Source organism: Nomascus leucogenys, chromosome 8 (assembly GCF_006542625.1).
Source record: "Nomascus leucogenys isolate Asia chromosome 8, Asia_NLE_v1, whole genome shotgun sequence".
Taxonomy (NCBI): domain Eukaryota; kingdom Metazoa; phylum Chordata; class Mammalia; order Primates; family Hylobatidae; genus Nomascus; species Nomascus leucogenys.
In genome coordinates this window covers 49,744,132-49,771,541 of record NC_044388.1, presented here as the reverse complement: position 1 = coordinate 49,771,541, position 27,410 = coordinate 49,744,132, and the positions used below count along the sequence as shown (strand labels likewise).

The 27,410-nt window shown below is 48.0% G+C and overlaps 1 protein-coding gene across 1 annotated transcript; it reads right to left on the bottom strand.

The window, feature by feature from the left end:
* Window positions 1-23,677: 23,677 nt before the first annotated feature.
* Window positions 23,678-26,332, bottom strand: FOXQ1 (forkhead box Q1). Its single transcript, XM_030817231.1, has one exon. The coding sequence runs from the start codon at window positions 25,733-25,735 to the stop codon at window positions 24,524-24,526; it is 1,212 nt and encodes a 403-aa protein (XP_030673091.1). The 5' UTR covers window positions 25,736-26,332; the 3' UTR covers window positions 23,678-24,523.
* Between the last annotated feature and the right edge of the window lie 1,078 nt (window positions 26,333-27,410).

Below are 27,410 nucleotides of genomic sequence, written 5' to 3'. Positions count from 1 at the left end.
TGAGAATGGAAGTGATCGCTTCCAAGCTGCCTACACAGTGGGGTAGAAACTGGAAATCACCTACCTATTTCTGTTATTGAAGTTGTAAAAACATGAATAAACAAAATTTGTGGCTAACATATGCTTTTACTATCTGAATTTATACTTAGAACATTCTCTTGAATTTGTGTGTCATTTGCTGGTACAGGATCTTATGAGAATAGAGGATGTGGCATTGTGAAGCAATGCACAGAAATGAATGGCTTACAAAGAATGACTTGAAGACATGCTAACAGGTTGCAAAGAAATAATTTAAACCTAGAGATGAGATCTCCCTTGGCTTGCTTCTTGTTTTGAGGAAGAAGGAAAGACAAGAAAGTACCTTTATTATATAAATATCAAATATACTTTTTTGGAAGTATGATGCTCAAATTTGCACATTCTACACATGAGAAAGTCTTGACTATTACATGGTAAAAAATAGGGCAGTCACTTCTTTAGTACTGGCACTGCATATTGGTTAAATAAAGTATAACATTATATTTGGTAAGATAGAAAACCCGTTTTAAATTTATTCATAATTCAGATTTAATTTTTTGACTAGGTAATACTTGCACATGGTGCCAGATTCAAAAGGAATATTGGCACATGCTGCCAATTCAAAAGGGACAGAGGCAGTGATGGCATGTCCTCTTGGCACTGCTGCCTCCATCACCACAGCCCTGGAGTCAGCCAGGCCACCTGCATGTGTGTGCTCAGGGCTGCCCTCCGGGTATGATAACACACACACCTGAGTGCCTGTAATAGAGTGGGTGCCCTTCCCCCTGTGCAAAGGTACTATGCTGAAATGCCATTCTACATCTCACTTTTAAAATTTTTTTTACTTAAAAATACATCTTGAAGTATTAAGGGAGGCAAAGTGATGCTGAAGAGCACATACTGTGTGTGGCTGCAGCATGTGTGGGCAGAATGGGGACTTTCAGTCACTCATCTGCAGACCATGTAGAATGGTGCCAAATTAGTGTGACCTCTAAGACCCCCAGCAACCTCAGGCAAAACGTGAACCCCATCCTTCTGGCCAGTGACTACAAAACATGAACAAAATACCACACCAAGTCCACACTGCACCATCCAAGGGCGAGATCTTACCCATGTCACACTGTGATGCAACAACAGTAACCTTGAATTTGGAAAGAATTCCTGGGCTGGCTTTGATATCACCCTTGGCCTTGGAGGAAAATACGCAGCTGAGGCTGGGATTGTGCCGGCTGGGCCGAACACTTAGGTGGTAGCTACTGAAAATTACCCTCAGATAGAAGGGACTGCCTGCATCCTGACCTCAGCACGGTGACCAAAGAAGAGTGAATGACTCACAGCTGCAGAAATCCCTTCAGTCAGCAGAGTCTGTTGGGGCAAAATCAGCTGACGTTGGTGTCAGCTCAGCCATGTACTCTTCTGAATGAATCATGGAGGAGGATCCTGCAAAATCCAGGATTCCCTGAGATCCTGGAGAGCCTTTTGGGCATGGACTCAGAACTGTTGGGAATGTTACTAGTTCCCTGGCCTCCAGAACATGAGGGAGGGCTACAAGAAGTGAGGTTAGAGGGAAGGGTACAGACGGCATGAGGCAGGCTGGGTTAAATTCATTCCCCACAGCAGCATTTCAGTATTAAGGTGTATAGCATGATGATTTGACGTACGTATACGCTGTAAAATGATTACCACAATCAAATTAGTTAACCCATGCATCACCTCATATAGTTATCATTTTTGTTTCTTTTGTGGTGAGAACAGTTAAGATTGACTCTCTTATCAGCTTTCAAGTGTACAGTTCATTATTATTAACTATAGTCACCACGCTGTACAATAGATCTGCAGAACTTATAATTGCAAGTTTGTCCCTTCTGACTAACATCTCCCCAGTCTCTCCACCTCACTGTCCCTGGTAACCACCATTCTACTCTCTGCTTCTATGAGTTAGACCTTTAATATAAGTAAGATCATGTGGTATTTGTCTTTGTCTGAATGATTTTCCTAAGCATAATGTCTTCCAGGTTCATCCATGTTGTCACAAATGACAGGATTTTCTTCTTCTTAAAGGCTGAATAGTGTTACATTGTGTGTGTGTGTGTGTATGTGTGTGTGTATATATGTCACATTTTCTTTATCCATTAATTTGTTGATGGACACTTAGGTTGATTTCATATCTCGGCTATTGTGAATAGTGCTGCAATAAACATGGGAGTGCAGCTGTCTCTTCAACATACTGATTTCAATTCTTTTGGTTGGGGGATTGCTGGATCATGTGATACTTCTATTTTTAATTTTTGGAGAAACCTCTATACTCTTTTTCATAATGGTCATACCAGTTTTATTTGTCATTATACCTACCTCAATGAAGATGGAAAAAAAGACAAATAAATCACTTCAGCCAACTCACTAGGCTGTAAACTTCATGTCTTTCTACTTATCACTGTAGTCCTCTGTGCCCAGAATTATATCTGGATTAGCACAAACACTCAATGGGTATACATTAAATGAATGAATGAATCAACAGATGAGAGATGTGCCTTTAAGAACAAATATGTTTTAAAAGTGTTACAAATTTGTTCATCCAAGTAGTTCAAAACTACCAATAAAATCTGTGTAAGTTCTGGAGATGGATCGTGTGGTGATAGCTGAGCTACATTGCGAATGGACTTCATGCCACTGAATTGCATAAATAGTTAAAGTGGCAAATTTTATGTAATGCATAGTTTACGATGATAAAGTAAACATACTTTTTAAATGTTAATGTGCATAGGCATCATTTAGGAATCTTATTAACATGCAAATTCTGTTTCAGTAGGTCTGAGATGTGTCCTGCCACTTTGCACTTCTAAAAAGCCTTCAGCCTGGCCACACTAATGGCCAAGGATCAGCCTGGGTAGCAAGGCTCCCAATGAAATCTAAATAAAGCTGGATATTTGTTTTCTTTTGTGTTAAATCTCTGTCTCCCCTACCTATTTACCTTAGAGACTGCTCTGAACCAATGCATTAAGAATTTCCTCCTTCTTCTTCTTATATTTGTGAGATGGGGTTTTACTCTGTTGCTCAGTCTGGAGTGCAGTAGTGCAATCATGGTTCACTGCAGCCTCTACCTCCCTGGGCTCAAGTGATCCTACCACTTCAGCTTCTTGAGTAGCTGGGACTACAGGCATGTGTTGCCATACAAATATTTTGTATTTCATATTTTTTGTAGAGATGAGGTTTCACCATGTTGCCCAGGCTGGTCTTGAACTCCTGGGATCAAGAGATCCTCCCACCTTGGCCTCCCACAGTGTTGAGATTACAGGCCTGAGCCACCACACCTGGCTCCTCCTTCTTATTTGAAGGCTGTATTCGCTTTCCCTCATTTATTTCACCAGTCCCCTGTTTACTGATGGACAGTTAGGTGGACTCTCATCTTTGCTCTTACAAACCAGGCTGGAGTGAATAAACTTGATCGCAGGCATATTGCATGTATCTATGAAAAGATGTGAGTTCAAGTGCAGGAATGCATATGAGCACACTTTTGTGCTGAAAACTATGATTATTTTAATTAGTGATGACAGCAAAGATCACACTTTTTTGACAGGCGGGTTTTATTTTTGACTCAGACTGAGCTGGCAGTCATCCGAGACCCTGTCATTTCTGCATGTGCTATTATTTAGCCATATTATCTTTCCCATCTTGTTCTTGTGCAATTGTTTTTCTGAAATCTAAGTGTGGGATTGATTTGCATAGCCTGTTAAATTCCATCTTGCTGGCTTCAGACTGTTGTTCTCACCTGTCATGATAATTTTGGTTGTTGACTTTGCCATCTAATATTTTCCCCCACCCGCCTGGGTTTGTGCTATCTTCACATTCAGCAAGCATGTTATTGCCATCCATTGGTTCATTTGGTGACTATTTATTGAGTGCACTTTGACGTGCCAGGCATCTTTTTGTTGTTGTTGTTTTTGTTTTTTGAGACGGAGGCTTGCTCTGTCGCCCAGGCTGGAGTGCAGTGGTGTGTTCCTGGCTCACTGCAATCTCCGTCTCCTGGGTTCAAGAGATTCTCCTGCCTCAGCCTCTCAAGTAGCTGGGAGTACAGGCAAGTGCCACCATGCCCAGATAATTTTTGTATTTTTAGTAGAGATGAGGTTTCACCATGTTGGCCAGGCTGGTCTCGAACTCCTGACCTCAGGTGATCCACCCGCCTCGGCCTCCCAAAGTGCTGGGATTACAGGTGTGAGCCACGGCGCCCAGCCGCCAGGCACCATTCTAAGATCTGGGCATACAGCGGTGAACAAAACAGGAAGAAATCCGTATTTTCCTGGAGCTTTCATTCAAGTGTGAAAGACAGACATGAAGCAAAGATAGGTACATATGGTAAACTCAGTAATGCCAAGTGCTGAGGAGAAAAATAAAGCAGAGGAGAGAGATAAAAGAGGAGAGGACTTTTTTCCCCCAATTTTAGATAGGGTGGCTAGAGAAAAGCTCAAAGGAAAGGGTAACATTTGAGCTGAGATCTGAAGATGTTTCTGTCCAGTTCATTGGAAAAAATGGTGGAAAAGAATTCTTTGATGTATTCCTAGAGATGTTCCTGTAGGTTGATGTTAATCTATTAACTGGCAGCTTTGGTTTACAACTGATTAATCCACGCAATTTCTCTGTAACTTAATTATCTGACCTACATTTCTCTGTACCATCCTTGAAGATATTTTCAGATGTATTAGAACTGGATTGTCAGCGTCTGTGGTGTTTCCCTGATGTAGTCTAGTGAAACTCTCACACAGGGAAATGAGCTTAATGTGAAAAGCCTGTTGTTCTCTTGTCAACTTGGAGTGGCTATTAGTGGTTACTGAGTGCCACAGCTGAGCAGGGCAGGCCGCTGTGGGCAGAGTCAGGAAAGATGACCCATGGGCCATTTTCCATCTTTCTTGACTCTTCTATAAAGTCCAGGCAAAAAGACCCAATCCTCTTACTAATGCTGTGGGAAATTAATTCTTTTCCCTAGTACACTTTGGCAAATGTAATTCTGAATAACAAACCACTCCTTTAGCTCACTCATTTCAGCCCAAACTGAAGGTGTGACTCTTCACTGACATCCCTCCTCTCTTGGGCGCAGCTGTCTCTTAGGGGTTGAGACTGTGTGTGCCCAGGGCTGGCAGGCAGCACTCTCCAGATGTCTTGCTGTTATCTTCACACTTACCTGCAGGCTGCAGTGTTGCCATGATTATCACCCAGCCCATGCACCAGGTTGGGTTTTCAAGTGTACAAACAGGTTGGGTGGAGGTTTCAGGTAGGCACTGAATTCATAGAGCCGACAAAGGAAGCATGGGAGGTTAGCTCTGAGTTCCAAGAATAAAGTAAAGCCAAGTGCCTTCATGAAGCCCCCACAATGTTTGTAATAAAGCTCACTGCTGGGCTTTCTGGCCTCAGTTTCTCCATCTGCAGAATCCATGGGCTAGCCGTGATTATACTTAAGGCTAATTCTTTACCCTGAAGATTCAGGTTCTAGGTATATGCTTCATTAAAAGTATCTAGGGCCTCAGAAGTTTAGAACTCTGATTTCACAAAATTCTGATAAAAAATAAAATGTGTGAACATGAGGGCAGCAATGTTGGTAATAAGGAAAAGCCTGGGGTAGGGCTGGAAACCTGGCAGACACAGAGGCCCTCCAAGAGGTCCCTTCCCATTGATCAGCCCGGGCTGGGGCAGTCAGAGCGTGCTGGTCTGGTGGAGTTTATACAGCAACACAAACAAGAAACGCAGCAGCAGGGACAGAAAATCCCCATGAAGTCTGCCTTCTGCAACTAACTCTCGGTCCACCCCTCTCCACATCTTGGTCTTCCCTTCCCAACCCCATTCACATCCTTCCAGGGGAGAATGTGCAAGAAATTTCTCCTTTCCTGCAAGCAAAGGAATACAGTAGTGCCACCTTGGTCAGAATGGCCCTTTGTTCTGCTGTTTAATGACTAATTATGATGCTATGAGAGGCATATGCAACTCTGGCAGAGCCAGGCCCTCCTGCCCCAGCCGAGCTGAGCGGCTGGAAGTGTGTAATCTTCGGAAAGCTGTGACTGCGACCTGGAGTTGCGTAAGAAATAATTACAGAATCCAGCCAGGGCTTGCTTCTTGCCACAGGCTCCAGGCTTTTACCCCCAGTAGCTTTACATGCTTGTTAATTTTTAAACTGTCGAGTAGTAGCAGAATATTTTGTAAGCTTCAGTAATGGTTGCAGAGTTCAGTTTGGGGCAAGGAGAGAGGAAAGGGAGGGCAGGGGAAGGAGGTGAAGAAGTGGGTCCCATTTGCTCTCAGAACAGTTTTGTCTTTCTGCAAGCCTTGGCCTTGTGGTAGGTCTAAGCTTTCCTCCTTTACCATAGAAAAGGAGTTTAAAAACAAAAATACAAGCCCTGTTAAAGTCTCTCAATTTTTAAAAACCAGTTCTTTTTATTTTAAATCCTTTGCAATACTCATTATCTTATAAAAGAGACCTCATGTATGATTTTAATCTTAAAAAGTAAGTAAAAAAAAAATTCATATAGCTTCTGGTTAGCTACCAGAATCTTAAGGGGAAGAAAGAAAGATTTTTATCTGTTAAAACTCCTGCATGCACTAGCGACAAAGCCTGATGCTCTAATCTGCTCAGACGGCCAAAGCTTCCAGTCTGAATCCGTGGCCTTTAGAAAGGCAGCCTCTTGACCTCCAAGCATCTGTCTCCTCTGCAAAATCAGGGCGCGTCCTCTGTTGGTCTGTGTACTTTTGTGGCGCCTATCACTGTGGGATCTGGGCTCAGAGACAAAAACATCAGGCAAAATACAAATTTGTGTATTATGGAAGGAAATGCCGTCTGGCTCCCTGGAATCACCCTTGGCTTACATGCAGTGAGGACTTTATCCCAGGGTGGTTTGCGTAGCCCAAGAAAAAGTGTGGACCAAGCCAACCCCAGAGACTTCCTTGTTTTCATTTATAAAAGAAGCAACAAGTTCGTGTTTGTGAAGTTGGGTAAGATTGCTAAAGTTTTAAAATGTGCTGCTAGCTGTCTCCATTGAAACAGGTAACGGCCTTCGACTCCAAAGAATGAGGAGGTTTCTTCTCTCTTCCTTTCCTTTCCTTTCTCCTTCCCCCCTCCCTCCTTTAAGCCTTTATGCTTCCCTTCCTTCCTTTGTTTGCTCCTCCTTTTTCCCTTTTGTATTCTTCCCCAAATAGTAAACTATGTTTGTCTTAATAGTAAAGTAATGCACATTAATGATAAAAATGACTTCTGCCAAGTAGAATAAAAGAGTGTAAGGTAAAAGATCAAATGTTTTTCCAAAGCTAAAAGACCTCTCCAGCTTTACCAGATACACAGAGGTAACTGCAAATTAAGTCTCTCTTAAAATCTTTCCGAAAATTTCCTCTGCATGTGCAAACTTTCGCACAGACGGATATGTATCTGTGTAACCTTCACTGTAAACGCGGTCACACTTGATGTATTGTCCCCAGCACCCTTCTCCTCATTCAGCAGTGTGTCTCAGAACCTTTCCACAAGAGCATAAGAATCCACCCATGCTTAATAGTCCATTGTGTGGTTTGTATCATAATGAATTTAACCAGTTTCTTAAATTGATATTAGCAAGTTTTCTTCCCCCATTTGGGGAGATTACAAACAATCCAGCAACATGTGTCCCGGTACCCTTGCACTCTTTGCACAGATGAGAGAACACACCCTTAGGCTGAATTCCTAGCAGTGAAATTGCTGGGTCAAAGGGTATGTAAATTTTACATTTTAATAGATATTGCCAAATTGCCCTGAGAAAAAGTTGTACCAATTTACAACCCTATCAACATTATATGAACTGCCTATTTCCTCAAAACCTCACCAACTCCATGTGCTATGAAACTCTTAAATCTTTGCCAATAGGCAATAAATGGCAAATAATTATTGTTGTAATTCATGTTTCAAGTATGGAAGACAACATTTTTTTGCATGTTTATGGAGTATTTGCATTATTTTCTGGAATCTGGCCTTGACTACTGTTTATTTTTATTGTTTTTGTTTTTTTTTTTGTTTTAAAAATTGACTTTAAAAGCTTTATCATTACTTTTATTTGTCAGATAGGCCACAAATATGTTTCTCATTTGTCTATTGCTTAAACAAATAGAAGTTTACATTATTTAAAGACTCACACTTACCCACCTTTTCTTAGAAAGCATTTGGGGTTTGTGCCATGCACAGATGAACCCTGCTTCTACAGAAAAGACTTACGACTCTTCTATGCTTTCTCCCGGAGTTCTTATGGGCTCGCTTTACACATAGAAATCTTTGCTGTTTTAGACATGTGTTCTGGTGAGTGGAGTGAGATGGGGACTGGGTATGGGAAGATTTTGTTGGCTCCACATGGTTTTGCAAATCAACCTGCTGCTTGAGTGATATGCTGCTGAGGGATGGTTTGGTGGCTCCTTGGAAGTTAAAAGGATCCGGAAAGGCTTTTTTAAGATCCGGCAGAAGCTTACTCTCTTCTTCTTGGATAGAATATTCTGCTATTGGGCTAGGCGTGGTGGTTCACGCCTGTAATCCCATCACTTTGGGAGTCTGAGGTAGGCGGATCACGAGGTCAGGAGTTCGAAACCAGCCTGGCCAACATGGTGAAACCCCGTCTCTACTAAAAATACAAAAATTAGTTGGGCACAGTGACGCGCACCGGTAGTCCCAGGTACTCAGAAGGCTGAGACAGGAGAATCACTTGAACCCAGGAGGCAGAGGTTGCAGTGAGCCAAGATTGTGCCACTGCACTCCAGCCTGGGCAACGGAGCAAGACTGTCTGAAAAAAAAAAAAAAAAAAAAAAAAAAAAAAGAATATTCTGCTCTTATTCTGGCTGACCTTTGAAGGAGGTCTCAGAGTACAGGGAAAGATAGCAAGAAGATGGTGAGAGAAAAATGGAAAACTGAGGGCTTGTGGAGGAAAGGGAGAAACACAAACTTAAAATGGGATTAATCACTTATGTGCATAAACCTTAGAGCTAATAGGACCTATTTCTATTTTGACAATGTAAACCTAGAAGACAGAGAATCACTGAGCTGAAAAAACAATTGAGCAGATGAATTATCTTTATCTTTTTCCATCTAGTTATGCTTGAAAAGAAAATAAGGAGATTAAAAACTTGTTAGTCTCATTTCAGTAAGATTTTTGCAGTGTTTTTTTTTTTTTGGTTTAAGAGATGATTTTTTTTTTTTTTTTTTTTTTTTGAGATGGAGTTTTGCTCTTGTTGCCCAGGCTGGAGTACAATGGCGCAATCTTAGCTCACTGAAACCTCTGCCTCCCAGATTCAAGCGATTCTCCTGTCTCAGCCTCCCGAGTAGCTAGGACCATAGGCGCATGCCACCATGCCTGGCTAATTTTTGTATTTTTAGTAGAGACAGTGTTTCATCATATTGGTCAGCCTGGTTTTGAACTCCTGACCTCAGGCAACCTGCCCGCCTTGGCCTCCCAAAGTGCTGGGATTACAGGTGTGAGCCACCACACCTGGCCAACAGATGAAAATTCTTATGGGAGAGTCAAGACGTCTCATTCAGTATACAGCCTAGGTTTTTAGTGTTCCTCCTCCAGTTTCTAAATGTGTGGGGTGTTTTCCCTTTAAAGACCAAGTAAGTTAATTGCACTAATCAGTAGTATCAGAGGTTTATATTTCTTGGCATGAATGATATTATATGCATGTTGGCAAAGACCTATATGACTTTGATTTGCAACATAAATAGTATAATCCTGTAGATCAAATTCCACGTAATTCAGTTAAAAGTTACTGAAGGTATTTTCCCCCAAGTGTCTACCTCATGGTAAACTGTGTAATTTGTATAACAATTATAGGTTGATTGATGAGGATTTGACTTCCTCATTAAAGGTTAAGGTGCACTTTTACTATTATTAATGCTGATTACCATTTGTTGAGTATCCACTCTGTACCATATACTAAATATTTACCATACGCAACAAATAGGTTTGGGTGTGCAGTATATAAATATCTATATGTAGATATATATAAATTAGAATTTCATCCTAATCTCCTACAAGGCATGCAAGCCCAGGTCCCCTGAATTTACAGGTGAAGAAACAGAGGCTCAAATAGACGAATTACCTAGTGTGAGATTACACAACTATTGAGTGCACAGTTGAGGCCTAATTTAAGACGTTTGACCTCAAACTCTGTGTCCTTTCCATGATTTCACACTGTCTATCCCTTGCCCCAAAGATAGGCCCAGATGCAATGAGTACCAGGACAATTTCCAGTGGAAGTTTAATTTCACATCAGCTTAGGGAGTCCAAATCAACCACATGTTCTCCTCCTGCTACCCCCTCCATCAGTTCTGCAGTCTACTTGTTGCTATGGAAGCCACCTGTCTGAGGGTCCCAGGACCCTCCATCCCTGCCCCTTACTGGTGTTCCAACTTGTATTCCAACTCTCTCAAGGCAGTCCCTAGAGAGCCCTGGGCAGGGTGGGCAGCCTCTCTCGACCTGGGCACCTTCAGCTGAGGCTGAAATGAAGGGACCAGGGGACCAGGGGACAGGGAACAAGAGGCCTGGCCAAGGCTCTCAGACTCCCACCCTCCTGCCTGAGTGTGGCTGAGGGGCCCATCCTCCTGGTGGGGCCCTCCCTTCTTGTTTGTGACCACCCCCTGGTCTAGCCCCGCAGCCCCCGCTCTCTCCTGACTCTTTCCAGCAACGTTTAAGAAGGTTCAAGCATTTTTTCTTATAAAGGCAGGGTAAGCTTCCCTATGCCTTCTGTTTTTTTTCCAGCTCTCCCCAGTCTGTCTTCTCCCATCATGGTCAGTGTTCTTGAGGGGAATGTTCATCTTTGTCACAGTCCCTGCTCCCATCCCCCAGCCACACCCCGTTTCCTCAGCCCATCCCCGTCTATCCCAGCCCCTCACTTCTCCGCAATGATGCACCCCAGGGTTACTGTTGGTCCAGCTGCTGCATCAGACCTCATTATCCCCGACTTCCCTGCTGTGATGGACCTATAATACACCTCCCCTCTTCTTAACACACGTATTTTGCCTTCGTGATTCCACCCTCCCTAGTTCTCTTCTTCACAGATTCCTTTACTCATGTTTTCAACACACCTGTCACCTCCACGGCTCCCTCGCCCTCTCCCTCTGCTCAGGAGCACTTTTCTCAACACCGCAGGAACTGCACCATTGCCCTGTCTTACTCCTCCGTATAGATAGAAGCTCCTCAAAAAATGAGAAATTGAACTATCATAGGATCCAGCAATGCCATCACTGGGTGTATAGCCAAAGAAAATGAAATCAGTATGTTGAAGAGATCGCTGCACCCCCATGTTCATTGCAGCACCATTCACAATAGCCCAGACATAGAATCAACCTCAGTGTTCATCAGTGGATGAATGGAGAAAGAAAAGGTGGTATAAATACACAATGGAATACTATTTAGCTATAAAGAGAAGGGAATCCTGTCATTTTCAACAATGTGGGTGAACTTGGAGAACATTTGGCTGAGTGAAATAAGCCAGGCACAGAGACAAATACTGCCTGATTTCACTTATATGTGGAAGGAATCTAAAAAAGTTGAACTCATAGAAACAGGAACTAGACGGTGGTTATCAAAGACGGTGTGTGGGGTGTTGGAGAGATCTTGGTCAAAGGGTGCAAAGTTTCAGTTAGGAGAAATACATACTGGAGATCTGTTATACAGCATGATGACTATAGTAAATAATAATGCATTGTATGCTGGAAAATTGCCAAGAGAGGAGATCTTAAATGTTCTCACCAAAAACAAACAATAAGTATGTGTAGATGGGTATGCTGATGAGCTTGATTTAATCACTCCATAATGCGTGCCTATCAAATCATCACTGTATACAATCATATATAAAATAAAGAACAAATCAATCTTTAACCTGAGCCTGGTGCTGTACAAACCCTCAAATACGGGAGACCTGCCCTTCTATGATCCCTGCTTCATTTATTGTGGCATTAAAAAGTTCCTCTCATAAAGGAGACTATTAATCTCTCTCTATCTCACTCTATCTTCCTGTGTCTTCCAGAATTAATTCTAGGTGTAACTTTAGCTGATAGAAATGCAGGGTCTTCAGGACGAACCAGACAACTTTATTATGCTCTTAGAGTTCAGGTTTATCAACTGTTCATTTCCATCCCTAAATAATAACAGCTAAATTTAAGTAGTGCTTACTGTGTGTCAGGCACTGTTCCAAGAACTTTGCATATAATCACTCATTTAACCTTTACAAGAACGCTGTGAGGTCATTACTATTATTATCCCCATTTTTATGGGAGAGGAAACTGAAGCACAGAGAGGTTACCTGCTCAAGGTTACAAAGGATGACACGTGGCAGAGCTGGGATTCAAATGTGGGCAGGCTGGCCTCAGAGCCCACGCTCTTCATCACTGAACTACGTGGTCTCTTCCCTGTGGAGTCTTTAACTTTAGAAGTCAGCTCTAGGCACGAGAGCTATTACTGGATTGAAGATCCCATGGTAGGATCCTCGGAACCAAAGGCCTGTGTCCCCAGGCAAAGCCAGTGACTCAACACCTGAGCCTCAAGGCAAGGGGATCCCCACCTCAGCCTCTCTGGTGTGCTGGAGCAGGCTTCTTCTAGCTCACGGCACAGCAGCCTGGGGTTGCATGTGAAGGAATGTCCCATCCAGTGTTTGGCTGCTGATAGTTTGAGATGGGCCGTTGTGGGTACATTTTCACCACGGAATTTAGCAAATGCTACAAGTCAGAGGCCATCTCCTAGATCACTGTCCCTACTGCTGGATCCCAGTCTTGACTGAAAGGGCCTGGTGTGGATGCAGAGAGCCTGCAGGGCTGAACTGTGGTGGGGGTGAGTATTAAATGCTTTCAACTGCCCTATCTGCTAGAAGGTTCTCTCTGAAGGCACAGGAAGTGCTCGGCTCCAATGCATGGCAGCTGAGACATGTCCCCACCAACCCGGGGACCTCTCAACCAATCACCCCCGGTCTGTCTGGTCTCTGCTGGGATCATTCCCAGGCAGGTGTATCACACCATTCCCAGAGTTTCCTCGTGGCCTTCAGCACTGGTCACTCTCAGCAGTAGGGAGCTGGACAGCTCGCCCTGTGTCCACTGCTTTCTGTTCACCAGCTCACCTCCCTCCTCCCCTACTTATTTCTGGCACCTACCAAATTAACTTGTGCTCCAACTCTTTTACTGAGAGAGGGGTTGAGCGGACGGGTCCCCCTGCATGCATGGCAGGGAGTCCTTTGGCAGTGGAGGGTGCAGCCCGGCTCGAACTCCACTTCAGGGCCAGGAAGCTCAGCTGCCATAAAATCACGTTTGCTGTATGAATTTCACTTGCTTGTGGTGACAACATTTAAGATCTCCCCTCTTAGCAATTTTGTTATGACACTCCTGGCTATCACAAGGGTCACAGATTGTTTCATTCATACCTGACACCTCTGCTGGTGAGGTGGGAGGCTGAGGCAGGGAAATTGCTTGAACCAGGGAGGTAGAGGTTGCAGTGAGCCGAGATCGCGCCACTGCACTCCAGCCTGGGCAACAGAGTAGGACTCTGTCTCAAAAAAAAAAAAAAAAAAAAAAAAAAGAAGATAAAATGCTAAGAACGGCAGCAGGGTTTTCTTTTTGCAGACTACCGTTTGTCTTCTCCTCATGCCGGGGCTTCCCCTGCACCTCTTGCTCCTTATTTTGAAGACTTGATACTGTGGCTTTGCTGCCCCACTGCTGGGTTTCATGGTACGTAACCCTGCCTGCCCACCATGCCTTCCTTGCCTCTCTGGAGATAACTGCGTGACAAGCCAGGGGGGAACCCTTTTCTCCAGGGAAGACGTGGAAAAGTCTAAAAGAGTTCCTAAGGAAAGGAGTGACGTGCACCCATTCTCATCATCCTGACACAGCTGAGAGGGCTTGGGCTTTCGGCTCCTCAGCAGCATCCCCTGAGCCTCCTCCAGGAGGGCAGCGTGAATGTTGCTGGAGGTGCAAGACTCAAGGCTTCTCTAGTAGGATGCATCAGGGAACTGTCTGTTTGAACCAGTCTGCTCCCTGGGTCTGGCAGGGAACGGAGAATGGAGCTGATACGTTCGAGGACATGGATCCTGTTTATCCTTTAGATTTCTTCTGACTTAGAGCTAAAGCCTGGCCTTGGCTACTGGGCATGCTTAGCACAAACAAAGTGTTTTCCTTCTCCAGTAGGGCTGAGAGAGGAAGTGAGGGGAGGGAGTGAGGAAGCCGGCTGGAGGGTTGTGCAGGGGCACCGGGGGTGGGGGTCTCTTCCCCGACTCACTGCAATCCTACCTGTTTGCTCTGCATCACTCCCGTTCCCCTGGAGCCTGGGTTCTAAACATAGATTGCGTATTTTATTAAGCCTGTGTTTGCTTTATAATTTTGGTAAAAAGCTGTAGGCAGCAGCAAAATGATCTGTCAAAGGAATTTAAAAGCACATTTATTTACGTACAGATGGTCCCCGACTTATGATGATCCAACTTACAATTTTTCAACTTTGCAATGGGTTTATTGGGTGGTGACCCCACTGTGAGCTGTGGAGTATCTACACACTGGCATTGATTCACATCCTGGGACAAAGGAAGAGGGACCCCCAGAAGGGAAAACTGATTGTGACCTATGGGTGGCAGAACTTAACATCACATTTGCTGTATGAACTGAATGTACTGCTGGTCACAAGTGTCATGGATTGTTTCATTCACTCCCAACACCTCTGCTAGTGAGGTGCAGAAAATACAATGCTAAGATTGACAGCAGGGTTTTCTTTTTGCAGACTGCCATTTATGTTTGTCTGCGGACAGCTGTGTTCAGTACACACACTGAGTCCTCCAAGGCTTACAAGCTGGACCTTGCAATTAACACAGGTGTGAGGAAGGGGACATTGTGTTTGTCATGGATCAATGATTCCCTGTGCCTCTCTGCCCATTCCCCCTTCCCCCATTTTTTTCCTTTTTGTAGAACTTATGCCCCATTTTTATTATGTAACTCAACAGAATGACTCAAAGGGTGATATTTCAGGCAGCAGAGTGAGCTGGGGTGGGGGTTTGGGATCGGTGAGGCAAACAGAGAAGTGTGTGGAGAGAGATCTTATCGGGCAGAGAATTTGGCTCCCTTCATGAATCACTCTGTGCAAGCAGCCAGCCATTGGGCCTGCATGTGGGCTGGGCCTTGATTCTATTGAATCAACTGTGACTAAAAGATATGGTAGTTTTCATTTCCTGTGACTCATGAAAGAGCCCTATTGGGCAAGATTTGTTCTAGGCCCCAATCTTTTAGCTGAAACACTTCAACTTTGCTCACGGAAGAGGGGACTTGGGCCGCCAGACAGCTCTTTTCAGTCACACCTCATCGTGAGGTTGCATTTTAGAAAACATGGGCTCAGATTCATCTTTGCTGGATCCAAATTGGCTGACTTAGCCTACTGATTTCAACCCCCTGAATGAGCTCAACAAATATTTCTGAAGTAGATGCTGAAGTCACACGAGAGTGGAGAAGGTGCTTGTCAAAGTCTTTGCCTTTCTCAACCCCAGGGAGAGGAACTACCTGGGCTTGAGGGTTCGTTTCAGCAAAAATCTATAATGAGCCACATCATTTTGCACTTAACCATGATGAGGTCTTTTATTGCATGTATAAATGTCCCCAGAGGCGATTACTCAAAAGGGCTCAGCTAATAAATAGGAGAACTAATAATTATCTTTTTTCAGATTGCTGACTGTGTGTAACTCCCGCAAGGGGTCAAAAGTGCTTGGTTTGCACAACATCTCCCCGGCGTTCTTACATGTGTGGTTATGGAATCAGGGTGCAGGGAGGGTTCATGGAGCAGAGGGAATTACATGTGCTCGATCTTTTTCACATTGGAGCTGCTTTCTGAAACCCAGCACGGGGAAGGTGAGTGTGCTGGATCGTTTGGGTGGGGCCACAGAGTCCTGTGGGTGTTAAATCTCGGTCCCCCTCTGGGGACTTTTCCTTGCAGGGTGCTCATCCAGGCCTTAAAAGTTGGCAGCATCCCCCAGGAACTACCCTGTGAGCAAATCCAGGCTTCCGGAAACATGTGATTCTGCAGAAATGCCACATTCTCTTCCACATGGGCCGTGGGCTCTGAGTCCCACTTTGCTTCCTCGGCCTAGGTACCTGCTGAAGAAGACAGTGTGACTGAATGTGGGGAGGGTGGAGGCAGGCTTCGTGCTGGCATGGTTCTCCTTTTAGATGTTGGTGCTTGACACATGCCATATTGAAGTGCAGCAGGCACCAGGGCCATAGACGGCTTTGCCCGGAGTGGGAAGGGGCTGCGACATATGTGCATGATTTAAGAGGTGCTGGGAAGTTTAGCTTTTCCCTGAAAACCCCCCCCCAACTAGCCCCAGTTAGCTGAAATGCTGCAAATAAAGCTGTGTCTCCTTTTACTTAAACTGTTATTGGGAAGGTGCCCTGGTTTGGGCAACTCAGCAAGTGTTACCCTTCACTCTATGAGAATGGGTTTGTGGAGTCAGGGCTGTCGAGGTATAATTCACATACAGCAAAAACATCCACTTTCTAGGCACTGAGTTTGGCCAGTGTGTGCAGTCCTGAAGCCACATCGGGATGTAGAGTATTTCCCTCACCCCAAGGTCCCCTGTGCCCTTTAGAGCTGTACCCACCATAGCCCTCAGCAACCACGGATCTGATTTCTCTTCCTTCTGCCTTTTTCAGCATGTCGTGTACATGGAACCTAAAGACGTAACCTTTTACCCAGCCTGAGACTTCAGAGGGTATTCATATTGGGGACCAGCAGCCGTGGTGTTTGTCCCCCAGAGAGGGGGAGAGAGCTGCTGCCTGCAGAGTGGCTGCTCCTGCTTTGCACGGCGCCTGGCTTCTGCATCCCTCCATCCTCCAGCTGGGCACAGAGATTGCCAAAAGGGCCAGTAGGAGGAGAAGCCTTCATCGAGGACGGGGGCAAGAGCGGGCCGACCATGCTGGCTTCCTCACCTTGTGTCTGGCTGACTGCACAGGCCTGAGGAGGTAACCAACAGCAGAAACAGATCTGGACGAATGAGCAAAGGAAGACTCGACTGAGTTTCCCCAGAATGGAGAGGAGCTGAGGAAGCTCCAGGGCCCACAGCAGAAGCTGGTGGACCATTTCACTAGAACCCCAGGAGCAAATCAATCTGACTCGTGTTTGGCCCCTGAATCCCCCTGCTCAAGGCTCAGAGTCCTGGAGAATTGAGGGCAACCCCCACACTGCATGCCATGGATGGTGGCTTCCCCAGAGGGAGTCGGGGTGCTGGGACTAGAGCATGCCTCCTACAAATGTTGACTTCCCCAGAAAAATACCAGCTCCCCTAAGTAAGGGTGGATCTATCTGCGGGGATGATAGTGTCACCCTTATTATTCATACGTTCCCTGGGCCTGAGAACTTACCTGGAATACACTGTGTTAAATAGTAATATTTATTCTTATTCGAGTTGTTTTTTTCAGGGCTTTTCTCTAGTTGCCATATTTATCTTCCTTCAGTGTTTCCACATTTAGCATTAGTATTCTCGTGTTATATTTGTACGAACACATATACATTTGTTCCCATGCCTTGAGGCCCTTGGTGCTAATTACATTGTTATTTTTATGTTTCACTTTTCTTTATTTTTTTAGAGGCGGGAGTTTTTCTCTGTCACCCAGGCTGGAGTGCAGTGGCACCACCACAGCTCACTGCACCTTGAACTCCTAGGCTCAAACGATCCTCCCACCTCGGCCTCTCGAGTAGCTAGGACTACAGGCACAAGCCACCATGCCTGGCTAATTTTTTGTTGTTCTTGTTACTTTTTTGTAGAGAAGACACCTCACTATATTGCCCAGGCTGGTCTCGAACTGCTAGTGTCAAATGATCTTCCTACCTTGGACTCCCAAAGTGCTGGGAGCACCCAGGCTATTGCATGTTTAGGTTATATCAACTCTGCTACCCTGAGCATTGCCTTTGGACTTTGTTCTTAAATAAACAAAGGGCTGAGCTGATCCTGTCAGCCCAGAGCAGCGGCTTGGGAGCCACCATGGGACCCAGCCCTAAATGCCTTGCTTATGATGAAATCTCTTGAAAATAGCCCAACTTCTGTCTCCTGCCTGTGAAGTAAGTATGCTCCTCTAATTCTCAAAGCTGGGATTTTGTGAGAAACTTAAGTTGTCAGGAGCACACTGGGGGAAATATAATTGGAAATACATGTTATGACCCATTAGAATGACAAGTTGTATATATCCATTGTACCCTAAGGCATCCAATATATTCTGCTGTGTCTGTAAGTACTTTAATCATGTTGAAGAATGGTATACTGAAACTTGTCCCTGAGATTCACACTTGATCTCAAGTTGATTGAGTTTAGGGAAAAGAAAAAAAAACACATTAGCATGTTATTTTTGACATTATATGAGGGTTTTCATGGCTGTGAACTGTGAGGGAGGTTTGCAAGACATGTTCCAGCCCAACCCTTGTCCTTATGAGGCTTGTAGGGATGACCCGTTTCCCTAAGGTCACCCAGCTGTGTGAGACACAGCTGGAATTTAGACTAGGGTCTCTTTAGTGTCTTCATTCTGAGTTCTTTTTTTGAATGGGCAACTTCTGTGATTTTGAGCATGACCAGACATTTAACTACAGTGAGTAGAGCCAGCCAAAGGTTGCAAAACTTTTCTACTTCTTCCTTAATGGCTAGAAATTGGTGATCAGAAATAACAAATACATGTCAAAGATGTTGGATTGTATAGCATTTTGGGTTTCAAACAGATATGATAAAAACGTTCAATTATGGCAAGGCTTCAAAGTTAAACTATTCCTGAAAACAGTGACAAAGAGGGTCCAGGAATGGTAAGGGAAATGTGGTATTATATTAATGTTTATGTTTGGCTGCAGTTCACCAAAAACGAAGGTTGATACAATTCTCTTTTCCAGGCTGTGTATAAGTTGGCAAATGACAGGAACAACATTTGCTTCTAATCACCCATCCATCTTAATAATGTCGAACAGATACAGTGCAGAAACTATTGCACAACCACCAGCATTTCATTACATCAGAATCCTCGCCAACTTGAAAGAGGTCCTTGAATCCAGGGAGAGTTACGTCTTTATGTTTTTGATCATGATCCTCTTGGAAGATACTTATTAGGGCCATTTGTTGATGACAATATTAAGAATTAGCAAATATGTTCTTAAATATAACAAAAAATTGAATCGTTTCATTAGAGAACTATAAAGTCTGATATTTAAGAGGAAACTATTGTGCTGTTTAAAAGCAGGAAAGAATTGTTGAAGGACTCTTCCTGGTCTCCTTTCTAGAACTGAGGCAACTGAGCTATTGTAGTCAAAAGAATTTTTAAAATTTAGTAAAGAGAAAAGCAGAATCTTTGTACATTGGTTGCCAACCAAGTCTCCTAATACCTAGGAAGTTATCAGTCACGTGAATGCATTGAATTTGCATTTTTTAAGCTAAAAAAGGAAAGTGAATTATTCTAAGAAGTTCTCCTTTCTCCTCAATATGGGAAAAAGGCCATTTTTGTTGTTTGGGGCCTGTTGTGGGAAAACAGGAGGGTTGTTTGATGAGGAGTCCCCACCTGTGAGTGTGTGTCACCAGAGAGCAGGAACTACAGGGTCATCCCAGGTTCCCTGCAGACCCCTCTTTCTTTCTTTCTTTCTCTTTCTTTTTTTCTTTTCTTTTCTGAGACAGAGTTTCCCTCTTGTTGCCCAGGCTGGAGTGCAATGGCATGATCTCGGCTCACCGCAACCTCTGCCTCCAGAGTTCAAGTGATTCTCCTGCCTCAGCCTCCTTAATAGCTGGGATCACAGGCATGGGCCACCATGCCCGGCTAATTTTGTATTTTTAGTAGTGACGGGGTTTCTCCATGTCGGTCAGGCTAGTCTTGAATTTCCTGTCTCAGGTGATCTGCCCGTCTTGGCCTCCCAAAGTGCTGGGATTACAGGCATGAGCCACCGCGCCCGGCCTCTGCAGACCCCTTTCTAAGCATAATTCTGCTTGTAGCCCTTGCGGGGGTTTGTATCTGGCACGCTGCAGAAGTGAGAGCAAACAGTGTCACCGTCCCTGTAGGGGGCTGCATCGCCTGATACATGGAAGCTTAAGGGTACAGATGCCCACATGCATGTCTCCCAGGGCGATATAGTCTCCTCTAGGAAAAGCTAGTCCTGAGTGAAGCGGGAGGTACAAGAGACAAATTCTTACAGCGGCAGAAACCATTTATCCGCATGGGGAATCTGCCGACCATTGTAATAAAAGTGAATTGAGACGATTATCTGAATAGTTCAACTAAGTTCAGGGCACGGTATGTTTGGGTCTGCACTCTCCGCATCACTGTGTTACTACTGAAAGAATTCGGAGCTGGGAGCTGGAACCTCTGGGTTTCCGACCCCGTCTGCCACTAAGGAATATATAAAGACACACTGTGGGACCCCATTTTCTCTGGTGCAAAATTAGGGTTTCTTACTGAGCTTGAAAGTATGTGCGTTGATCCAAGACAGTCGATGAGTTTAGCTTTGTATTTTGTGTGTGAAAACACATTCCCTGAGGCAGAAAAAATTGCAGCTTTGTGAAACTGTGCAACAGGGGAACCGGAGTGGACACAGATGCTTCTCCTTAGGGATGCTTCAGAATGAGCGGGCTACACCCTGGGGGACCCTAGGAGCGCATCTTTATCTGTTAGGGGTGAGACTTTCCGTTTTTTTTTTTGTTTTTTTTTTTTTTTTGAGAATTTATGTGGGGTCAAGACTCTGAGGCACAATTCTAGAGGGGACCTAGTTAGGTTCTTTATCCACAGCTAAAGGGCTTAGAGTCCACCCCGGGATGGTTGAAGCTTTTCACCACCCGGGCTCACTCGCAGGCAGCGGAGGCGCAGGGTGACCAGGGCCCGCTGGCCACGCAGCCCCTATGCTTCCCGCACTGGCGGGAACCGTGTTCTAAGCAGAAAGGAGGCTTCTAACTGAGGAAACTGATGGCACCGAGTGCGTCGCTTCCCGGAGATGTGTTCAGTCCCCACATGCAGTGGACTTGGTCCCTGTCTGCAGAGAGGGCCTGGCCGGGCGGACCAGAAAGGCCTCAGGCGCTCGCGCAGAGACCAGGCGGGGCGGGGACGGCGGCGCCGCTGTGCGCTTCTCCCCACCCAGCTGCCCACTGCGGCCTGGAGGGGTTTTCGACGGGGTGGAAGGGAACTGCGGCAGTTTAAAGGCGCCGACGGGGCGGGTTGGCGGCGGCTGTCGGGGGCCAGCACGGGTTTCTTTGAAAAGGGACCCACCGAGCCCTGGCCCCGCAGCTGCAGCTCCAGGCAGGACTGACAGGTGTCAAAGGGCGATTCCCAAACCAAACAGACCCCTCGCCCACACCCCGCATCCCGCGCCCCCCGCGTCGGCCGAGGGTCACTCGGGTGCCCCTCAGCCTGGTGTTTGCGCAGCTGAGGCCGGGCGCCTTTGTCCGGGACGGGCGCGCTGGGGCGAGGGGAGGAGAGAGGAGCGGGCGGGGGAAGGGGTGGGCTGCAGCAGGGGCGGGAGGAGGCGTGCGCGGGGGGAGGGCGCGAGCCCGGCCCTTGGCGTTGGGGGCCACTTGGGCGCGGCCAGGCCCGGGGGCCTGGGCACTGTGAGCCCCGAGCCCTCCTCCCGCGCCTGCAAGGAATGCAGTTTTCTGGGCAGATGCTGGAAGGAGCTGTTGGGCTCCAGAGGTCCCACCGCCACCGCGAGGCTGCTGCCTGAGGGCAGGGTCCTGCAGGCGGACGCAGCCGCCCCCTCCGAAGGCCGACACGCCTGCCGCGACGTGCGGTCCCGCGGAATTCCAGCTTCGCCTGAACTAAAAGCAGCTGTGCAGCTTTCTGCGTTCACTGAGAAAGCGGGAGCTGTGCCGTCGCCTTTCCTTCTGGGCTGCCTCCGACCCAGCACTGAGAAACCGAAACTCCCCGGGGCTGGGCGTGTGAAGGAGGGACAGGGAGGGGGCGACAGCCCAGGACCCTCCAATTCCCCCGCCCAGCCGGCCCAGTGTGATTGTCCTTCTAGTCGTGGGATACTGAGCTTGGAACTGGTCATGAAATAGGGGTGCAAAACTCATGCGACTCTGACAATTTTTTAGGAACCCTTACAGTCCCTGGGGAAACAAGGAAGGGGACCAGAAGCTAGGAGGGGACAGCATTCTACCAGACTCCCCGGTGTTCATTAGCAAGGAAGGATTTATTTTTTCTTTTGAGGGGAGGGCGGAACAGCTGTGATTTTTGGAACACTACCTTTGTCTTTCACTTTGCTGTTTGTGTGTTAACACGAATAAATCAGAAGCGACTTTAAATCTCCCTTTGTAGGTCTGTCTTCACGTATCAGTGCAGAAAATAAAACAGTGGCTTTACAAAAAAGATGTTCAAGTAGGCTGCACTTTGCCTCTGTGGGTGAGGCACACTGTGGGAGAGACACGGTCCCCTGGAACCAGAGGTGGGAAGGACAGAGCTGGCTGACTCCCTGCCCTCCCGCGTTCTCTCCTCCGTGTTTTGAAGAGGAAAGCAACATATTGAGGTCTGATCATTTCTGGGAACCCGCTGTCCCCTGCCCCTAGTTGCTGGTCTGTTTCAGGTTTATTTTGGGGTCGGATTATTGGCCCTGTGGGTGCAAATGTTTACCTCTTGCCGTAATTCAACCCTATTATTATCACTATTTATGATTACTAAGTAGATGTAATCCAAATCAGTCAAGACTCATCATCTGTTAACCGGACTTAAGGAAGATTTTTTTCTCTCCCATTCCTGCCAAAAGAGAGCATCCTGAAATAAATGCCACCCTCCTTCCCCACCTCATTATGTGTAGAGCTCAAATCCTCCTCCTGTCCTGGGTAAGATGGGATCTACCCAAGAATGGCAGCCATGGCAATGAGGCCTGTTTCTAGTCTCTGCATTTCCCACAGTTTGTATTACTCTCTAGAATTTTGCAATCCATGCACTGTTAAAACTGTATTGCCTAGAAACCTACTGAAGAACAGGTGTTCACCCTGGTACTCTCACTGATGAAAATCCTTCCTTACATTTGTAATATGGAAAACTGTCGCTCCCTCTCTCCAGGTGGCATTTTCCCTTCAGACTGCAGTTGAAACATGCAGGACACTGCCACCGCTTCAAGTGAAGTCTTTACAGATGAGGGAAGAGTGAAAAAAATACTACCCATTGGTTCACACTCAATTGAACTTTTGCATTCCTAAAAAGGTGGATGGTTTTGTTTTGACAAAAACACTATGACATTTAAATTGCTCTTGAAATTGCCCTGAAGATACCTTTGATGTTTTAAGATAGTCTTATGACAAAAAAGTTGTCAAAAAAGTTGGGGCTCCAACTTGAGCCCCAAATCAGAACCAATTTACCTGAAAATATCTGTTTGACTCTAGGCTTGTTAAGAGCTCAACTTGCCTGCTAAAGGATTCTTGGGAGAGAGAGGGACACTTCCCTCTCATTTGTTCTGGAAGCGCTTAGGTGACTAATTAGAGAAGTAATTGGTTTTCAAGTTTTAAAAAGCCCATGAATGGAAGTCCTATCTGAAAATTTGTCTAGCAATGTATCTCCTAAGGAAATCTGCAAGCCCATTCTATAATACTTTTATCGAATTATTCAGGAAAATATTTTTATCTCCAAAGGAAGTTTCTTGAGGCCAAAACCTGAGCCCATTTTTTTGGGAGGGGGGACAGACATAAAAATCTCTCCACTTCCAACCCATCATCACAATGTGTTAAGTCAGTTGTGAGTTTTATTAAAAAATAAGCACTATGCTTGGGTTTCATAAAATTTATACATGAATATGTACACAGACACAAATAAAAATAATATTAAAAATAAAAATCACACTTGCTTTCAAGTGGCAGTGGTCCTGGCACCCCACATACAGAATCAACTTTTCCTTTAAAGAAATTGCTTGGCCCAAGGAGACCACAGTTAGAGAACCACTAATAAAGCTGTAGCCCGTTGCCTGCAACATTTTCAATTCAGGTTTCAAAAATATATAAATAATTTAATTACAAAACCCAACATTTTTTTTTTCTCTTTTGGCACAGTGAAGCATTGGTCAATAGCAAGAAATCACTGAAGAGCATCTGACATATCTCTCACACTCAGTCATACCTGGAAACGCCACATACGTACACGGATGGGGGCCCAGAAACCCCAAACAGTAGTCATATCATTTATAGTGTGGAAAGGTTCCCTGATGTACTTAGGGGGGAGGGGAGGGACATAAATCAATGGAAGGTGCGACAAAAACAGTAGAAATAAGACGAAGCCTGGGCGTTAAAGAAAGACCAAAAAAAGTCCTTATGAAGGGAAGGAGGGGCAGGCTTCGCAAACTAAAACAAGAATTGCTTTGGTCCTCTGTAAAGTTATAAAAGACAAAGGAAAATAGCCCGGACTAAGTTCAAATACTCCTGTCAAAATGCTTTCGCTTTAAGGCACGTTTGATGGAGATTTTAAAAATTCATTTTCCTCTGGATTGAAAGTGCAAAGTCCGCGCGGGCCCGCGTTCCCGCCTCCCCGACGGCGCGCACTCGGCGTTCCCGGGCCCCGCGGCGCGACTCAAGCTAGGAGCGTCTCCACCGGGTACGGCAGGTGCGGGCCTGGGCGGCGGACTGAGGCCGCCTGCAGGGCTGTGGGCAGCCGCAGGGGGCAGTACAGGTGCGCGCCGCCGGCCGCCGGGCCTCGGAGTGGCTTGGCGGGGGCCGCGGCCGAGAGGGGTGCAAGCAGGAGGGGCGGCGCGGCCGGCGGCACCTCGGCCCCGCGCGCGCCCAGCAGCGCCGACTCGCCCGCGCCGTACGCGCAGAGCGGCAGCAGGGCCCTGCCGGGCGCCGCGGGGAGGAGCGCGGGGAACGCGGGCAGCGGCGGGCAGGGCGCAGCGCCCCACTGAAGCGTCGTCCCGGGGGCCGTGTCCCTGAGGCGGCGGCTGCGGAAGGGCTTGCTGAGGATGCTGTCGATGGCGAAGGAGCTGGAGAACTTGCCCGCGGGGCTGGCGCGCTCCTCCTGGCGTGCGGGCGAGCGCATGCGGGGCGAGGCCGGGGCGGCAGGCGCGGGCGGCGGGGCGGCGGGGAGGCCCGGGGCCTCCTCGGGCCGCAGCCCGGTCGCAGGGGCCGGCACGCGGTGGCTGAGGCGCTTGCGGCGGCGGCGGAAGACCCCGTCGGCGAAGGTGTACTCGCTGTTGGGGTTGAGCATCCAGTAGTTGTCCTTGCCCCAGGGCCGCGAGGGGTCGCGCAGCACCTTGACGAAGCAGTCGTTGAGCGAAAGGTTGTGGCGCACGGAGTTGCGCCAGCCCGTGTAGCTGCCGCGGAAAAAGGGGAACTTGCCCATGAGGTACTCGTTGATCTCCGCCAGCGTCAAGCGCCCGCCCGCCGAGTCGCGGATGGCCATGGCGATGAGCGCGATGTACGAGTACGGGGGCTTGGGCCGCCGCGTGTACGGCTTGCTGCGTGCGCCCTCGCCGCTCCCCGCGCCGCCCGCGCCTGGCCCCGCAGCCCCGGCCTCCGCGCCCTCCGCCACCACCGCTTTAGCAGCTGCTGCCGGGATCGCCTCCTCCGCGCCCGGCCCGCCTCCCGCACTCTGTTCGCCGTCGCCCGGCGGATCTCTGGCGCCGCCGCCCGCGGCCGGGCTGTTGGCCGCGCAGTCCCCATCTGAGCCCAGGGAGTCGTCTCCCGCCGCCGACAGCGGGGACGGCGCGTCGCTGCCGCCCGCGCCCTCCAGGTCACTGCCCTGCTTGTCCCCGTGGGCCGCGCGAGGGGCGAACACCTCCAACTTCATGCCCGCCCACCCAGTCCCTCCCCGGCGTCGTACCCTCTTCCTTCGCGCAGCCTAGGGAAGCTGGTGCCAGGGAAGGGGATGGCGATCCAGGGCCGGGATCTTCGCCTTTTTCTCCCGGGAGCTCTACCCTGGTCTTCCGAGACAGTCACTTTTCCGGAGTCCTCTTCCGCTGGGCTGCTTTGGAGGGGCGGTAAGTGTTGGGTGGACTGTGGGGCGGAGAGGGAGGAGTTGGGTGGGTGTCGCCTTCGGTTCGACGTTGAGACTTTGGGGTGAATGTGTGCAGGGGCCGCGGTTCCACCCTTGGGTGCCCGAGCACGCCGGGCTCAGAAGGCTTTCCTGCTGGAGAGAAGCAGCATGCGCATCTGCTGCTCCTTAAAGAGCCCAGGAGGGGTTCTTCACTGGCGGTCCCAGGTCCCGTGCGGGCGTCTTCGGGGCACGGAAATGGTGCCGGATGATGTGCGTGCCACCGTGGGGGAGGGTCCGGCGCCTTCAGCCTTGAGCACCCGCGGAGGCGAGTCCCCGAGGCCGCTGCCCCCGCAGCCGCCTTCCCGCCCCCAGCCTCCGGGGCAGCATCTCCCGGCTGGCCTGCCGCGGCTGCGTCTCGCCTCCACCTTCGGGCCGGCCCAATATAACCCCGCGGCGGCTCCGCCGGGGCGGGGCCTGGGCGCGGACTGCAAGGGGTGGGGGAACGAGGTGACCGAGGTGGTGGCGGCTCCCCAGCTCCCCAACGGGCGCGCACCAGGCGGAGGCCACACTGCAGCGCGGCGGCAAAGTCGCTGGCGCAGGTTGTTTGTTTTGGGTCTGCTGGCCCCGCCTTCCTCCTCCCGCCAATGGGGAGCGCGCGCGCGCCGCTGTGGGTTTGCGCGTGTCTGTGAGTGTGCGTGTGTGCGCGCGCGGGGCCGCTCCGCCAGCCGGCTCCTCCGTTCAGGTGTGGGCCCCAGCCCCGGGCAGCCCGCGAGGGCTCCCTGCGCCCTGGAGTTCGGGGAAGCAGTTTAGGCGAGTGCGCCTGGTTGGGGGGACACGCCACAGTTCCCCTAGGGGGACACCTGAAGGGACTGGGTCTAGGGGAGCAGGGACTTTGCTCGGGCCTAAGCTGCACGCGGCGTATGTGCTTCTGTAGTAGTGAAAACGATGCTGCTTACGAAAGCAAACCCCTGTCGTCACTGCAGAGGTGCTGAACAGAAATTGCGCAGGACACTTTGCAGTGACCTCTTTCGGGAGCCTTGTGCTGTGCCCCTTCCTATGAGCTCCTTTCAAGGACCGTCTTGTCTTTTCCTCTTGTTTTAATGAATACGCTCCTGGGCTGGAAACTGTATGCGCCTTTTTGGATGACCTTGACTCTTGCTCACTAGATGGGCTACGACTTTCACTTTTCGTCTTTATCTTTTTCTTTACCTGGCTGGTGACTCCTGGGGGAGGACAGCAGCGTCCTCCTCTCCCCCTGGGGCGGCTGTGTCTGGCGCAGGGTGCTGGCCTCTGCCTGCACTTGTGTCCCTGCGGAAGCCTCAGACGCCGCCGAGCTCCGCCGCTTGGTTCCCGGGATCTGACAGTCAACAGGAACGACGGGGAGGGCGTGTTCCCGGGGGCGGGGGCAAGAACACAACCGGTTCACGGCCATTTCTTTCCAATATTCCTTTGGGACTTTTGCTGTGACCTCACTGGCACCAGGGTCGGA

Coding starts and splice junctions, on each gene's coding strand:
- FOXQ1 (XM_030817231.1), bottom strand. CDS start 25,735: ATGAAGTTGGAGGTGTTCGCCCCTCGCGCGGCCCACGGGGACAAGCAG.